Raw genomic sequence first — 18,350 nt, 5'->3', positions numbered from 1 at the left:
ATAAAAAATATATGGACCTGTTGGGCCCGCTGTTAGTTAGGACCTTCAATGAGGCAAGGATGAGGGGGGCTTTACCCCCGACGATGTCCCGGGCACTGATCTCCTTGATCCTGAAGCGGGACAAGGATCCCCTGCAATGTGGGTCTTACAGACCGATTTCCTTGCTAAATGTAGATGCCAAGGCGCTGGCGAAGGCCTTAGCCACGAGGATTGAGGATTGTGTGCCGTTGATCATCCATGAAGACCAGACGGGGTTTGTGAAGGGGAGACAGTTGAAAGCGAATGTGTGGAGGCTCTTGAACGTGATCATGATGCCGGCGAGGGAGGGGGAGGCGGAGATAGTGGTGGCGATGGACGCTGAGAAAGCCTTCGATAGGGTAGAGTGGGGGTACATGTGGGAGGTGCTGAAGAGGTTCAGGTTTGGGGAGGGGTTTGTCAGGTGGGTTAGGCTGTTGTATGAGGTCCCGATGGCGAGTGTGGCCACAAATAGGAGGAGGTCCGAGTACTTTCGGTTGCACAGAGGGACGAGACAGGGGTGTCCCCTGTCCCCCCTGCTCTTCGCACTGGCGATTGAACCCCTGGTTATGGCACTGAGAGAGTCGAGGAACTGGAGGGGGTGGGGAGGAGCATAATGTGTCGCTTTATGCGGACGACATGCTGCTGTATGTGGCGGACCCGGTGGGAGGAATGCCAGAGGTAATGAGGATCCTTAGGGAATTCGGGGACTTTTTGGGGTACAAGCTCAATATGGGGAAGAGCGAGCTGTTCGTAGTTCAGCTAGGGGACCAGGAGAGGGGGATTGGCGAGCTCCCACTAAAAAGGGCGGAGAGGAGCTTCCGATATTTGGGGGTCCAGGTGGCCAGGAGCTGGGGGGCCCTGCATAGGCTTAACTTTACAAGGCTGGTGGAGCAAATGGAGGAGGAGTTCAAGAGGTGGGACGCGTTGCCGCTGTCCCTGGCGGGTAGGGTGCAGTCAATCAAAATGACAGTGCTCCCAAGGTTTTTGTTCCTGTTTCAGTGCCTCCCAGTGTTTATCCCGAAGGCTTTTTTCAGGCGGGTTAACAGGAGTATAATGGGGTTTGTGTGGGCGCGAGGGCCTCCGAGGGTGAGAAGGGTGTTCCTGGAGCGGAGTAGAGATAGGGGGGGTCTGGCGCTGGCCAAACTCTGTGGGTACTACTGGGCCGCCAATGCGACAATGGTGCGCAAGTGGGTGATGGAGGGGGAGGGGGCTGCGTGGAAGAGGCTGGAGACGGCGTCCTGTGTGGGTACGAGTCTGGGGGCGCTGGCAACGGCGCCGCTGCCGCTCCCTCCAAGGAGGTATACCACGAGCCCGGTGGTGGCGGCGGCCCTCAAACTTTGGGGGCAGTGGAGGTGGCATAGGGGGGAAGTTAGGGCCTCGGCGTGGACCCCATTACGGGGGAACCACCGGTTCGCCCCAGGAAGAACAGGGTGGAGGGTTTTCGGGGTGGCACGGATACGAAAGTTGGGGGACCTGTTTGTGGACGGGAAGTTCGCGAGCTTGAGTGAGCTGGAGGAGAAGTATGGGCTCCCCCCGGGGAACACCTTCGGGTACTTACAGGTAAGGGCGTTTGCCAGACGGCAGGTGGTGGAATTCCCACGGCTACTGCCACACACAGTACAGGACAGGGTGCTCTCGGGGGGGGGGGGGGGGGGGGGGGAGGAGGAGAGAGGAGAAAGAGGAGAGTGGGGAAGATCTCGGAAACTTAACAGGTGATGCAGGAGGAGGAGGAGGCCTCAGTGGTGGAGTTGAAAGGTAAGTGGGAGGAGGAGTTGGGAGAGGAGATCGAAGAGGGGATGTGGGCAGATGCCCTAGGGAGGGTGAACTCTTCCTCTTCGTGCGCGAGGCTCAGCCTCATACACTTTAAGGTGCTGCACAGGGCACACATGACCGGGACAAGGATGAGCAGGTTCTTTGGGGGTGAGGACAGGTGTGTTAGGTGCTCAGGGAGCCCAGCAAATCACACCCATATGTTCTGGGCATGCCCAGCGCTGGAGGAATTTTGGAAGGGCGTAGCGAGGACGGTGTCGAGGGTGGTAGGATCCAGGGTCAAACCGGGCTGGGGGCTTGCAATATTTGGGGTGGCAGAGGAGCCGGGAGTGCAGGAGGCGAAAGAGGCTGGAATTTTGGCCTTTGCGTCCCTAGTAGCCCGGCGAAGGATTCTCCTTCAGTGGAAAGATACGAGGCCCCCCAAGCGTGGAATCCTGGATCAGCGAGATGGCAGGGTTCATTAAATTGGAGAGGGTGAAATTCGCCTTGAGAGGGTCTTTAGGCGGTGGCAACCGTTTAGACTTCCTGGCAGAATGATAGACATTGGTCAATGGCGCAGCAGATTAGTTCACTAACTGTCCAGGATGTGGACACAACATTCAGTAGACCTAGTCTAATATCAGTTATCTGCTTTTACAGGAACACAATGAAAGGGTGACAACTTAACAGTTCCACACAATACATTATTGGGTGAGGCCAGGAAACAAAGTTCACTCAGTCCAACTGTTATAGTCGAGTTCCATACTTCAAACTGGGAAGGAAGGGATGGCAGGGAAAGGGTTTGGCACGATTGCCTCCAAGCCATAATATTGTGTGTTCACGTCGCACCCCAAGATTTAAACACTTAACCTAAGCAGATATTTCAATGACAATGGAAGGAATGTTACAGTTGAAAAACATGGAGTAGTGTGTTCAATTCTAGGCATCCCACTTCACCTAAAGTCTTGGCAATGGTGGAAAGATGATTTACTAGAATAACAGGGTTGAGGAGCTTCAATGAAGTGGGAAGACTGGAGCACAAAAGGTAGGTGGATATTGATTTGTGTAAACAGGAAACAGCTTCCCACGAGCAGGAAGATCAGTAATGGGCTAGATGGGCCGAGTGGCTTACTGCACCTAATTTGTATGTTCATAAACCTTAATTAGAAAAGCAAAATGCAGGGCGATGGGAAGAGGCCAGCCAAATTGCATGATTCTATAATTAATACACATCTGCCCAGATGAACATGTATGTTTTGAAGAGCTGAAAGTTGCCCCAATGCCCCCAAAAGTGGGGTTAATTCACATAATTGTGACCAATATTCAATCAACATCACAGATAACCTGGTAATCATCACATTACTTTCTCCGTGTGCGAAGTTGGGGCTGATACAGCTGAAGGTGTATAGAGCAACCTTACATGGGCGAGGATGAGCCGACTCTTTGAGGGGGTAGATGTGTGTGAACGTTGCGGGGGGGGGGGGGGGGGGGGGGGGGGGAGAGGAGTCCCATAAACCACGTTCATATGTTTTGGTCCTGTCCAAAACTGGAGAATTACTGGAAGGAGGTGTTTAGGGTAATCTGTAAAATGGTGCACGTGAAACTGGACCCGGGCCCTCGGGAGGCCATATTCGGGGTGTCAGACCAGCCGAGGTTGGAAACTGGCACGGAGGCAGATGTCGTAGCCTTCGCCTTGTTGATCGCCCCAAGGTGATCCGGTTAGGGTGGAGATCAACCTCCATCCTGTGCCCTGGCGTGGCGAGGGACCTGCTAGAATTCTGGACACTTGAAAAGGCCAGATTTGAACTGAGAAAGGATGGAGGGGTTCTACAATTCATTATGCATGTTAGAGAATTGGATCACATCGAACATTTGGAGGGGGGGGCGGGAAGAGAGAAAGAGAAGGAGAGGGACTGTATGTTAATGTGACTGTGTGATTCACAACTCCTTTTTGTTAGTTGTTAACATGCGGTCTGATGTCTGGGGTTTGGTGGGAGGATGGGATTGTTGTTATTGATATGGGGATTGACATGTCATTACTGATTATTGTTCACTGTTGGGTGTAAATTTGGGAGAAAATGTGAAAAAGATTTAAAATATTTTTTTTTAAATACTTCACAGCAAAGCAGAGATTGCTGGTGAACGGTGCTAAATAAATGAGACACATGCTTTTTAAAAACAGGTCAAACCTGCCAAATACCAAGCCAACTTAAATGTTTTAGAACAAACAATACTTTTATTTTGTTGCTTGCTGACTTTCAACGGTCTTTAAAATACTGCAAGGAACATTCAGGCTTGTTATAACTTAAAAGCAATGACTAATTTCACAGAAGTCCCTCATTTAATTCCTGAACACTGAAACATAATATTCTCAGAATAAAGATGGCAGTGATACATTAGATTCCTTTTACACAATCCACAGTGGCTTTAAAAGCAAAATCTTGAGCCAGTATACATAGCAATCCAATCAGCACTGCTGCTCAGGGCCAGGGTCCCAGGTTCAATTCCAGATATGTGCGGAGTTTACACGTTCTCCCCTTGTCTACGTGGGTTTCCTTCAGTTTCCTCCCACAGTCCATAGGTGGGCCTAGGTAGATTGCTCTATCGGAGGGCCAGTGCAGACACGATGGGCCGAACAGCCTCCTGCCCGATCGGGGTTCTATGTATGTCCTTCAGGGAAGGAAATCTGCTGTCCTGCCCTTCACAGTAACTTCATTGCAGTTGTAAGCCTATTTGTGACAATAATATAGACTATTATTGTTATACGACTCCAGAACCACGGCAATTTGGTTGACTTTTAACTGCCCTCCGAAATGACCGAGCAAGCCACTCATTTCAAGGGCAACAAACACAGGCCCTGCCAGTGCTGTCCACATCCCATTAAATACATTTTTAAAATCCACAGTAAGATTCTTCTAATCAGGTTGAAATTAGAGGCTCCTTTTACCCTACAAGTTGCTAAGTAGGACCCTACAGTTGCTATTGGAAACCCGCGAGGACCTGAATGTGACTCCTTCGCTTCAGATTCAGGTTGAGGACCAATCGCCGGGACACCTTTAACCAACCAGCTGTTGCCAAAGGCTAGTCATGTAAAAGCTGACTCAAATGAAAGTCAGCAGTGATCACCCACATCCTCCAGTAGCTTGCAGTAAAGACGTGTGAGATGGAAGACTGGCCACGTGTCAGCTGCTGCTTTGGAGAATAGATGTGAACCTGGGGCGTGGTAGGTTAGAACCCCCAAAGACATGGGGCTAGAGTCTCCGCAGCCCTGCGGCGAAATCACGTTTGGCACGGGGGCAGAGAATGGCCGTTTGAGGAAATCGGGACCAACGCCACTGATGCTCGGGAATCGCTCACGATCAGCGCGGCTAGGGGGACATTGACAGAGCACACCCCACCCCCCACCGCAAAACTGGACGAGTTCCTGACGGTGACGTTCTAACCACGTATCGGCTGTCGGGAACCTCAGGGGGATTGATCACCGGGGGGGGGGGGGCCAGATGGACAGCCAGGGGAGCGATCGGGCACACATGATCTGGGGGGGGGGGGGGGGGGGGGGGAGGGAGAAGAGGAGAAAGAGAGCTACGTTTTGGGTGGCAGTCCGATACCGGCATGTCACACGCCACTGCCGTGCGCGGACTCCCAACCGGAAGTGCGGGGTACCGTATCCGCAGCCAGAGCTGCCAGCACTCCGGTGCCCTGTCTGCCCCCTGCAGGTAGGAGAATCGCTCAGGACTTTAAGGGAAGTCCAGAGTGAAACGGCAGCACGACATAGCCCCATTTTTGGAAAATCCAGCTCATTATTCTTGTTCTCAAACGTCATTAGACATATTTCAGAGTTACACTAATATTTAAGTTTGGCAGTGGATGCAATTAATACAGTCAGGACCAAAGTCTGATATGTTGAGTACAGTTTTACTAAAGAAATGGAATTCAACAATGTAACTCATTTAAAAGGTTTTCACAAACATAAAAAGTGATTGACCGAAGACAAGTTGACCTGTCAAGCCTGCCCCACGTACATGATGATTGAAGCATCAGAGCTTGATTCTTTCTCTGCTCTGTCTCCCACTCTCCCGCAATACAATCTCAGGGGAGAAGCAAGAGAGAGGGCTAATAATAAGAGGGGAAACTTCTGGAAAATAAATATATCCAAGAATGCTTACAAGTATTAATTTAAAATAACCTATGCAAGTCTTTACAAATATCATTGGCATCTCTGGTGATTTTATTTACTGTGCTGCTTTAGTTATTCAAAGCTTTAGATAAGAAATTAAACATATGATTTTAAGCAAAATTTACAATAAAAGCTGGACAATTGAGCTTGGTTTACAATTCAATATCTGTGCAATATCAGATCCACAATTTAGCACTGCAATGTCTCCAGTACTGAGAGTTCCGTATAAAATAAACCCTACAAGACTTCCTTTAAGTTTGCATGTTAATATTAAACACTAAATAGGTTCCCAGATGATTTGTGATCCCTTTATAAATTAACATGCTCAAGTATGATGCCTATAAACCTCCCTCAACTTTCATTAAGACCACACACTGCATAAGCTGCCAATTTCTGCAGGCACAAAACTGGGACAATCAGAATTTCCTGATCTACGGTTGATAAATGCAATGAGTGTTGAGTCAGGGATGAAGAAATTAGTGGCAAAATTTGGGCAATTGGTCAGTGATGCTGACTACACAAGAGATCCCTCAAACCAGGGCCTGCTCCGTTGTGCTGTTATGTACAAATCTTGCCAGAACCAGTCTCAATGCTACGGTATTATTTTTCCTCAAATGAATTCTGCTTCTCGTGCAGCTGAGTTTTATTAATGCTACAGAATGGAAAATTTCCTATTATAGATAAATATCGGCAGTAAACACTCACAGCCAGGTTAGGTACAGCATGGTCAGGTTCACGATAAAGCTCCCTCTTTGCCCCAGTGTACCTCAGCTACCAGCTTTGTAGGAGGCCATCTTCTTGTACTATTGTGGCATCTTGTGGTTTCTTAAACCAGCCATCCTGTAGCATCCATGCGACTTACGATTTAACCCAAAATTAAGAGGCGTTTGGTACTTGAAATTTAAGCCTACTTGGAGGTTGGCCAAAACTCATTTAACATCCAGAAATCTGGGTGGCTTTGACTGGAGTGGAATTTGAACGCAGCTCCAAGGTGTGAACGGCCATTACCAATTCATTATTTCCTCCTACCATTGTGTACACAACTGCAGTGTGTTGATATATTGGAAGGTTGTCAGCATTAATGCTCAGTGGGGAATAAAAACCAACATGACAACATCGATCTTTAGCTCAATCCAAATTTTTAAAATACATGTGCACATGTTGGCTCCAAGAATGATGAATTGATGGTGGAATTACATTCTGCTGAATTTTACAACATGATGAGGGTTAACAGACTCTGCAATTCTCAAGCCCTTGTGCATTCAACCTATCAAACAGTTCTTGAAATGTATCCTAGACTTCAAAGTATAATTTGTGGTCCCCCTCCAGTAAACATTTAAAAGTTAAGTAAAAAATGTATCAGGCACAAGGGTCTTATTAACCAATAGACTTAAAACACTTGAAATTGCTACATCAGCGAAGTCTCCAAAATTCACACTGAAACCATCTAAAAACAAATATTGGTCCATTGAAGGTGGAGGCTTCCATATCCTGAGCTATTTTAGAAAGTAATGTTCCATATACTAGACATGGCAGATCTTGTTGGCTCCTGCACATTCAGGGTGGTGACCTAAACAGCTTTAATGTCCATTCGGCCTTCCTGATGCGTGCTCTGCCTCAATGATTTTATCGTCTGGAGTTTTTTACCATGGAGGTTAAATTGAGACCAGGCTAGCAGCTGCAGTACGGCACAGGTGATGGGGATGAAGACCAACAGGTAGAAGCAACCTTGGCGGACTGCCATCACCCAGGCCACGTTTGGTCCCACCACTGGCTTGGAGCTCACGATATCACGGAGAGCATCATGTTGAAAAATGTCATACCCTGAAAAGCAAACATGAGAAAATCACTTGAGAAAACCAAAATCCAATACAAAAACATGACACAAGAAGCAGTAACTTTGGTGGGAAGCCGACAGAACCAGATTAACAGTCACCTTATGTTCCCCAATTTCACTTTCCAATGATTTCAACGAGGAACGTATTTGGGCAGGTGTGAAACAGGCAGTCAATCTGATCCAGTCAATTTCACCTCCAATCTTGCCAAACAACATTTCAGCGATACACGCTCAACCAAAAAAACCTAGCAACCCCCCCCCGCTTGTCGATTATTGCTCAGAGATCCATAATGCCCACAGGAAAGCAGACAGGGCCTCAGTTCAAATATTCCATCCGAAAAATCTCCAAAAATGCAGCACTCTCTCAGAACTGCACCACGTTTCAGCAGAGACAATATGTTCCAGTCTCTGGATTGGGACCAATCCAGTTACCATTGATTGAGATGAGTGTGCTATCACTAAACCAAAATTGATGCTGTTAATTTGTGAACTATGCAACTGAATTCTTGGCGGGAGGCGATGGGGAAAGAGAATGGTGCAGTTTCTGGGCAGAATACGCCATCACATTCTTAAAACATAATGTATCAAATTTTACATCTATGATCCACTGACAAAAAGGAGCTCGTACGTAGGTAAGATCAAAGCCTGGGCTATAAATACAGGGCAGTCACCAATAAATCCAATACGCAATTCAGGAGAAACCTTATTTCTCTCAGAATGGATATTCAGTAGAATGTGGAACTCACGAACAAAAGAAACAGCTAGGTGAGTAGCATATATGCATTTAAGTGAAAGCTGGATAAACATTTGAGGAAGAAGGGAATCAAAGGATATGTTGATAGGATTAGATGAAGTCTGGTGGGAACATGAACACTGGCATGGACCAGTTGCACTGAACAGCTTTTAGCTGTAGCACATTCTATGTGAAAGGAATAAAGAGCAGTGGTAAAGGGAAATAGAGTAGACAGAAGCTGTAACACCAGTGAACAGTCCTCCAGATCAAATAAGTGACTCAATCAGCTACCTGTGTAAACATGCAGAAGCCATGTCCCGATTAATGGGGCAAATGTCTGTCCAGGTTTGGTCACCAGGGCAACCATTCCAAATAGCAATGCTGACGCTGCCTGCTTCCTCTTGTTCATCACAAAATCTTCATCTACAAGGTCCGAGATGACCAGGTTCAGGAGTTTACAGGTCCCCTCTGTGAATACCCGGTTACTGGAGAATGACAAATAAAATGTTAGAATATGAACCACAAAATAAGGAGTTAAATCACGGAGTGATTTTCTTTTCTTTTTTTTTTTTTAAATAGATTTGCACATTTTTATGTTACACATTTCAGTTTGTATGTTAAATTAAGTGCCATAGCCGTACATAATATCAAACAAAGGTTACCAAGGCAGAGTTAAAATTACAAAGGAGAGATAGAGCAAAGAGTGAGAAAAACAAAACACAAACATCGAGAATCACTATCCATATTTTCATGCATGGCGAATTTGATTTTCTCCAGTTGGAAAAATTCCGACAGGTTGGACAGCCAGTCTGCAGCAATTGGGTGGTGCTGATCGCCAACCGAGCAGGATTCTTCGGCAGGCGATCATGATTTTCAACTTTTCGCGGGGGGGGGGGGGGGGGGATGCTATTTCTGTCCTGAGCCCAGGAAACCATAAAACCTATAACCAGGTTCAGAAAAATGAAGGTTTCAATTGGAGTAGTGTTCAGCAATAGATAATTTGATGCCAATGAACGGAAATCTACTCTGAACTACAACAATTAGACAAGCAAAAGAATAGAACTGGATATCATATCGATCGAATGACAAGAAGCTGGTTGCCAGGGCGGCGTGGTAGCACAGTGGTTAACACTTGCTTCACAGCTCCAGGGTCCCAGGTTCGATTCCCTGCTGGGTCGCTGTCTGTGCGGAGTCTGCTCGTTCTCCCCGTGTCTGCGCGGGTTTCCTCCGGGTGCTCTGGTTTCCTCCCAGTCCAAAGATGTGCAGGTTAGGCAAATTGGACACTCTGAATTCTCCCTCCGTGTACCCAAACAGGCGCCGGAGTGTGGCGACTAGGTTTTTTCACAGTAACTTCATTGCAGTGTTAATGTAAGCCTACTTGTGACACTAATAAAGATTATTAATAATAATAATAATCTTTATTATTGTCACAAGTAGGCTTACAATAACACTGCAATGAAGTAACTATGGAGAGCCCCTAGTCGCCATATTGCGGCACCTGCTCGGGTACATGGAGGGAGAATTCAGAATGTTCAATTCACCTAACAAGCACGTCTTTCGGCACTTGTAGAAGGAAACCGGAGCACCCGGAGGTAACCCACGCAGACACAGGGAGAACGAGCAGACTCCGCACAGACAGTGACCGGGAATCGAACCTGGGACCCTGGAGCTGTGAAGCAACTGTGCTACCGTGCCGCCATTATTATATTCCTTGTTGTAACCTCTTAAAGCTGTGGTATTATGTTTTGGAAATGTATATACCGGGCAGCACGGTAGCCAGCACTGTGGCTTCACAGCGCCAGGGTCGATTCCCCGCTGGGTCACTGCGGAGTTTGCACGTTCTCCCAGTGTCTACGTGGGTTTCCTCCGGGTGCTCCGGTTTCCTCCCACAGTCCAAAGATGTGCAGGTTAGGTGGATTGGCCATGATAAATTGCCCTTAATGACCATAAAGGTTAGGTGGGGTTATTGGGTTACGGGGATAGGGTGGAAGTGAGGGCTTAAGTGGGTCGGTGCAGACTCGATGGGCCGAATGGCCTCTTTCTGCACTGTTGCTCTATGTTCTATATACATTTATAAATGAATAAAACACCTATTTATATAGCACCCTTCACATTCTCTGGACAACCTGGGTCGATGGTGCCATGAGGCAGCAGTGCTAACCACTGCGCAGCCGTGCCACCCTTATATTATTCCCCCACTCTGGTTCTTTCATTACTTACAGTAGGCTCAGGCTAGCAGTCTTGTTTTAAAATTTAGAGTGCCCAATTCATTTTTTACAATTAAGGGGAAATGTAACAATTAAGGGGAAATGTAACGTGACCAACCTACCTAACCTGCACATCTTTGGGTTGTGGGGGTGAAACCTACGCAAACAGGGAGAATGTGCAAACTCCACACGGACAGTGACCCAGAGCCGAGATTGAACCTGGGACCTCGGCGCCGTGAGGAAGCCGGGCTAACCCACTGTGCCGCCCTCTAGCAGTCTTTTAATACTCAGCCAGCTCCATTAGTGGGGGTATAACTAGGTCACTTGTAGAAATGGACATTGAAATGTTGAACGGGCAGGGGAAGGAGAGAGAGGAAAAAGATCAGGGTTGATTTGGGGGTGTTGGGGTAAAGAGATAAATAAAGTAACGGAAAGGCATACAAAGAATACAAATGGATCGAGAGTGTCAATGAAGCTGCAACAGATGGTGGGATTCTTTGATCACTTAAATTACCTGGGGTTAGGGAATGAGAGTCAAAACCTTAAAGGAAATAACTTGGTGAGACAATATTTGGAATTGGGGATCTCAAGTGGAAATACACCCTTGGATATATGTTGTGTTGCATTTAGTTATTATTGCTGTTCTCATTACCATATATCAAACTTTTACAGTGATTATGTTAAAAACATGGAAAAAGACAAATGGAAGTTTGATTAAATGTGGCATCGGTAATGAGACATAGGGATTGTTTTTTTAAATACGTAATTGAATAAGCTTTGAATATGGTAAGGAAAGCATGTATCTCGGAGTCACTCTGGGAAATAGGGCTGCCCAAACTAATGTCTCATGCGTTTACACTTATGGGATCACTGGGGGGAATGTGGTACTGAAAACAGGCACAGAAACTGTCACCGGAGGCCCTGGCCGTCTGCGAGAGCACTCAAGTCAACACAAACTCATCGTCGCTATATGGACTTTGTGATTACCCACTCACGTTTACACACAAGACAATGCTGTGAATATGGAACAAATTTCCAGACAGGTGATCAACTTTGCAACAGGACGAAGGACAGACAAAAGAAGCAGCCAGACTCCCTAATGGGCTGTTAGCTGGCCAGTTCAGGGTGTTTCAGGAGACAATAGTTCTTGATTGAGTCACCATGGATAAACAGGAGTACCTGTTTTTTCCCATTAACGAGTTGGGATCTGGATGGGGCAATGACCAATTGTGGCCATATATCTGTGACTCATTGCTAGCACACCAGTATAAAGGGAGGAACATAACTTTAGCGATAACCTGGGAGTCCCCCAGGCACAACCATTGCAAGAAGAAGGGACCCTGGGATTCAAAGCCCAGAGAAAATATCCACATCAAGTGATTGAAGCCTGGCCAGCCTCATTCACGAAGGGTAAAACCTAGAGCTCAGCTGTGAGTGAGTCGTATTTTAATGAATGAGGGAATTGTGAATAAAATTGCGTTTAATCATGAAAGAGAGTAGAAATGGACTACGGTCTGCACCATCGGTTTACCAATCAGCAATGAAATAATTAATAGAAGTAGGCATTTTAATAAATTCCTGGCAATGCTACATACATAGCAATGAAACAATGATAAACACAATGCTAGACTAGCTCATTAATAGCAACAGCATTTTTTAAAAGGCAGATTTTTATTTTAAACCAGCTAACATCCGTTCCAACCCAAGTGTTGACCAGAAATGTGTCCTAAATGCAAACCTGACAACATATTTTATGTGGGAAGGAATCCAATTGTCATTTATATTTGTTTTCACGTTACTAAGGAAAGAACTAATTGTTGATTTTATATACTTTTTATCCAACAGCCAAACGACTACAATTCAACAGTCACTCAAGATCAAAATCAGCTTTTTAAAAATTCGATCTCAATACATTATTTAATGCCAATATCTGGGCTTCTTTAGCAGCCGCCATGGCAACCAAAAACAAGAGTCAATATGGAAAAACGTGGTAATACCAAAGTAACATGGACACACAACAAGACTGCTATTAGTTTTGTAGCAGCAGCAAGGCAGCCCATTGTATGGAGACGTGGCTCATGATTTCTACATTGGGGTGCAAGGGTCCTTCCTGTTTACTCCCTTATTTCCCCTTTCTTTTATTTTGCCGTTACCATGGGTGATTAATGTATCTTTTAGTCAAGCAGCAGAGAGTTTGAACAGGAACTTCAGACTTTCGGCACCTGAGAGAGAGATGGGGGTGACTGTTTGATTGATTGGCCAAAGAATTGAGATGGGGGTGACTCTGTTTGATTGACTGGCCAAAGAATTGGCAAGAAAGGCTGTACTCTGTCCGGCAACAGGTGGTTATTCGCAGAGACCTCAGGGAGCAATTAAGCCCTGGACACAGGAAGACAAGGACCTGCTTTTCTCTCCCTCTCCAGAAAGGCTGTGAGTGCTGTATTCTTGAAACTACAAGAGGCTTGAATGAACCTACAGTAAAAACCTTGAACTGGAAGCAAAGTCAGAAGAGGAAACACAGAAAGAGAAAATAGGAGGAGGCCATTCAGCCCTTCAAGCCAGCTCTGCCATTCATTATCATGTGCTAATCATCCAACTCAGTAGCCTAATCCCACTTTCCCCCCATATCCTTTGATCCTCTTCGCTCCATGTGCTATCCTGAAGCACTGCTTCTTGAAAACATGCAATGTTTTGGCCTCAACTACTTCCTGTGGTAACGGATTCCACAGGCCAACCACTGAAGAAATTTCTCCTCATCGGTATCCTAAATGGTCTACCACGTATCCTTAGACTGATCGCTGGTTCTGGACACCCCCACCATCGGGAACATCCTTCCTGCATCTACCCTGTCTAGTCCTGTTAGAATTTTATAGGTTTCTGCGAGTTCCCCTCTCATTCTTCTGAACTTCAGCGAATACAATCCGAACCGATTCAATCTCTCCTCATAAGTCAGTCCCACCATCCCAGGAATCAGTCTGGTAAACCTTCACTGCACTCCCTCTAGAGCAAGAACATCCTTCCTCAGTTAAGGAAACCAAAACTGCACACAGTATTCCAGGTGTGGCCTCACCAAGGCCCTGTATGTATGTATGCAATTGTGTTTAAAGTTACAAACCTGTTGACTGGGCAGCCAGTCTTCAGATATTTTTCTAATTGCTTAATTCATTGGTGTTGTGACTCCGGGTAAAGTGGGGCTGGAATTGACCGCGCACTAGCCCAGGGTGCTGTTACAGTGGCTGTGCAGTCTATTTACTGACACTATCTTTTACTCAATTTGCTTGTTCAGCAAGACTGGAGTTTCAGTTCAGCAGCTTTCAGCAGAGTGCGGTGCAATTAAAACAGGTTATATTTTTTATGCTATTGAAATAGATTATTCTTTTACAAACAGAATTTCACTATAAATAACACAAACCATTGAGCAATAGGATATATCTCCATTTCAATATAATAATTTAGAAATTACATTCTTAACAAACACAAGAGGGAAAATAGCAAATGAGATTTGGTCCTTCAATGGCCCTGCAGCCGTGTTTGACCTCCAGATGAGGGGTACATCTGGGCAGTGAACACGGATCACCAGGTAGGTCAATTATGCAGATCACTGCAGCAGATCATTTTAATGTTTGTGTTAGGTTCCATGTACACACATTTTACAAATAAGGGCGATTTGAGACAAGTCAATTACATAGAAATAACTACAGTACAGAAGAACTTGAGCTTTTAAAAATTCTATTCTTATGGGACAAGGGAAACCATGCAATTAAAAGTTAAAGGATATTATGTGGTCAAGTGAAGTCCAAATAGCTTGATCAAGTTACCTGCAGATATATTAACTGTAAAATGTACTTCACCAGAGTGAAAATAATACTCAAATTAATATTGGTAGGAGGCACGGCAGCACAGTGGTTAGCACTGCTGCTTCACAGCACCAGGGACCCTTGTTCAATTCCTGGCTTGGGTCACTGTCTGTGCGGAGTCTGTGTTCTCCGTGTCTGCGTGGGTTTCCTCTGGATTCTCCGATTTCCTCCCACAATTCCCGACAGGCGTGCTTGTTAGGTGAATTGGACATTCTGAATTCTCGTTCTATGTACCCGAACAGGCGCCGGAATGTGGCGACGAGGGGCTTTTCACAGTAACCTAATTGCAGTGTTAATGTAAGCCTACTTGGGACACTAATAAAGTTTATTATTATTACGTACAAGATCCAGTTGAGACCAATGGCCATAAAAAATAGTGGAAACGAGGATTGAAGATGGTTGTGGTAGTGACAATAAAAGGTCTTTTTCAGCTAAGTTAGGGGCTCAAGAGTATAATCAGGGGCCACATAAGAGATTTCATGACAGTTTAGGGTGTGGAGAGGTGTAAATAAATAGGACACTTTGTCTCCCTTTCTCTACCTTAGAGGATATGAAAATTCCAATGGTGACAAGAGGTGCTACTAAGATTAAATCCTTGGAATATGTGGAAATGATCCTGGTGAGCATTAGGCATTGGGCTGCTGGAGTCAGCGGCACTGACCCTGGAATGCAAAATGAAATGGGTACGATAACAGAGGGAGTCAGGGTCAGATGCCAAGTGCCTGGAAGTACTTATTTTCCACAGAAAGCCACTGATCTCTTGAATAATTACTAACATATGTGGTAGATATGGATTCACTGCATTCTTTAAATAAAAAAAAAAGTTGCATAAATTCTTTAGAGTTGAACAACATCACCAGTTAAAGATAGGCAAGGCACAGCTGGAACAGGCAAGGCACAGCTGGAACCTCAGTTAATGCAGTCTTCTGAAGTTTTCCCAATTACATTCAGGGGTCAGAGTGAAATCTTTTCAGGGCTTTTCCTTGAACTGTCCAGAGGATTGTTTACCGCCCCCCACCCCTCCTCCCTGGAGATTGCGAGACAGAAGGAAAGGAACCGTGCTGATATATGTGCAATTGAACATATCGGAATGGACACCTCTGGCCCATTTTTACATATTCAAACACGTGCTGTAAAGAGGTAGAAGTGCTACAGACAGCACTATAGAGGGACACTCCAATTTAAGAATCTAATGCAATTTAAAAGACAAAAGAACTTGCACACTGAATTGATAATTGCTGCATATCAAAGGTTAAGTGGGCAGATGGAATAGCCATTTGTAACCCATCAATATTTAACAAATAAATGGACGACAACTTTTAAAGAAATACTTGCTGCTATGTAGTGCCTTCATCAGACTGAAGGTAATTGGCAAAAGTAGCAATGGCGACACGAGAAAAATCTTATTCACACATTGCATGGTTAGGATTTGAAATTTACTGCCCAAGAGTGTGATGGAGGCAGGATCAAACGAGGCATTCAAAAGGGCATTATTATCTGTTACATTTCTTTGTTGCTTCAAGGAAAAAAGGGGAATGGAGGTGCCCACACTCTAGACACTTGTAAAACACGATGAGAGGTTGAAGGAGGTTGATCAATACGATCAAAGGTGAACTTCCCAAAGCCCGCGCAAACACTCCACTGATGTCAGTGCACATCATGTGACGCTAAACCGGCAGGAAAGTATTCCCTGATATATAGCACTTCTCTCTTTACTTCATTAGTGCAACAACAGCAATTAATATTTACACAACAGATCCCCTGATATAACAGAAGACAGTATTGTGGTGGACATCGATTCATTTTTGGTAGAATTTGGTGTTCTTGAACTCGGCTACTTGAGACTTTAGAAGCGTCCTCACTCATTTCTGTAATTTCTTTTTTCATTCACGGTGTGTTGCCCTTCAGAAGGTGGTGGGGGGTTGCCTTCTCGAACTGCTGCAGTCCTTGAGGTGTAGATATACCCACTGTGCTGTTAGAGAATTCCAGGATGTTGTGACAGTGAAGGAATAGCAATATATTTCCAAGTCAGGGTTGTGAGCGACTTGGAGGGGAACCTCCAGGTGATGGGGTAGATGGTACTCAAGTAGTTATTTCAGTATCTGTCACAGTATCTGGGCAGCATGGTAGCAGTGGTTAGTACAGTTGCTTCACAGCTCCAGGGTCCCAGGTTAGATTCCCACTTGGGCCACTGTCTGTGTGGAGTCTGCACGTTCTCCCCGTGTCTGCGTGAGTTTCGTCCAGGTGTTCTGGCTTCCTCCCAATCCAAAGATGTGCAGGTTAGGTGGATTGGCCATGCTAAATTGCCCTTAGTGTTCAAAATTGCCCTTAGTGTTGGTTGAGTGGGGTTATTGGGTTATGGGGTTAGGGTGGTGGTGTGGGCTTGGGTAGGGTGCTCTTTGCAGACTCGATGGGCCAAATAGCCTCCTTCTGAACTGTAAATTCTATGATTCTATAGATATTGAGAAGTCCTCAAACAGAATCCAAAATCGTCACGGTCTCTGGTCTCCATTCCAAAGTATAGCTCTCTAGATCTACTAAAGGTAGAACTTGAGGGGTTTCTGAAAACTCACCTGACGCGGGGGCAGCACAGTGGCACAATGGATAGCATTGCTGTCTCTCGACGCCGAGGTCCCAGGTTCGCTCCTGGCTCTGGGTCACTGCCCGTGTGGAGTTTGCATATAGCTGGTACCAATTTCTTGCTGATGGTGTAATTCCTACCCCTCTCACTGGTTCAGTACTTGAATGAGGGATTTTCCACCTCCAAGCAATTTGTGTGTGTGGTAACGAGTTTAGAATAGCAGCTTAGATAATACTGAAGTGCGAATAACTAATGGAGGAGAAACAGATTATGGACGATTGGGAAGGTCCATGAGATATACATGTTAATATATAGTCAAGGAAGGTGGGCAGCACGGCGGCACAGTGGTTAGCACTGCTGCCTCACGGCGCTGAGGTCCCAGGTTCGATCCCGGCTCTGGGTCACTGTCCGTGTGGAGTTTGCATATCCTCCCCGTGTTTGCGTGGGTTTCACCCCCACAACCCAAAGATGTGCAGGGTAGGTGGATTGGCCACGCTAAATTGTCCCTTAATTGGAAAAAACAAATTGTGTGATTTAAAAAAAAATTAATTTAGGAGTACCCAATTCATTTTTTCCAATTAAGGGGCAATTTAGCGTAGCCATTCCACCTAGCCTGCACATCTTTGGGTTGTGGGGGCGAAACCCACGCAAACATGGAGATAATGTGCAAACTCCACACGGACTGTGACCCAGAGTCGGGATCAAACCTGGGACCTCGGCGCCGTGAGGCTGCAGGGCTAACCCACTGCGCCACCGTGCTGCCCTGAATTGTGTGATCTTGAGCTTCCGCCATCAATTTATAGACACAACTAGACTGTTTACTTGTATTGTTCTAGCACTTTCTTGGTGTAGAAGTTGGAGTCCATCATGCTTGGCAATGTGGCCCTTCTTATCACAGTTCGGACATGTATTCGATCCACTCCATCATTCCCCCATTGAGTCCAACCTGTGTACGACGGTAACATGGTCGCATATTCCCAGCCTGTTCTTGTCGTAACCATTGAGGATCATAGCTCCATCTGTGAAGATTTTCTTGTTGCAAGCTCCATTGATCTGGCACCTTCCACAGCAGCTTCCAGAGTCAAATCACTGACAGTAAGAAGCTTCCTCTGTATTGCTTCACTGCCTAGCCTACAAACCAGGCTGTCTCAAGAGTATCAAGTATCGAACCAAATACACAACATCTGGCCA

The 18,350-nt window shown here is 45.8% G+C and overlaps 1 protein-coding gene across 1 annotated transcript in view; it reads right to left on the bottom strand.

Moving 5' to 3' along the window:
• Positions 1-3,983: 3,983 nt before the first annotated feature.
• Positions 3,984-18,350, bottom strand: part of mfsd13a (major facilitator superfamily domain containing 13A) — a 76,726-nt gene continuing 62,359 nt past the window's right edge. The window contains exons 8-9 of the mRNA XM_072479574.1: positions 8,806-8,999; positions 3,984-7,768 (exon numbers count right to left, since the gene is read on the bottom strand). Of these exons, the coding sequence (XP_072335675.1) occupies positions 7,515-7,768; positions 8,806-8,999 (448 nt within the window). The 3' untranslated portion in view covers positions 3,984-7,514. The remainder of the gene's footprint in view (positions 7,769-8,805; positions 9,000-18,350) is intronic.

Source organism: Scyliorhinus torazame, chromosome 16 (genome assembly GCF_047496885.1).
Source record: "Scyliorhinus torazame isolate Kashiwa2021f chromosome 16, sScyTor2.1, whole genome shotgun sequence".
NCBI classification, from domain to species: domain Eukaryota; kingdom Metazoa; phylum Chordata; class Chondrichthyes; order Carcharhiniformes; family Scyliorhinidae; genus Scyliorhinus; species Scyliorhinus torazame.
Note: the sequence above shows the minus strand (reverse complement) of the source record. Positions and strands in the feature narration are given on the sequence as shown.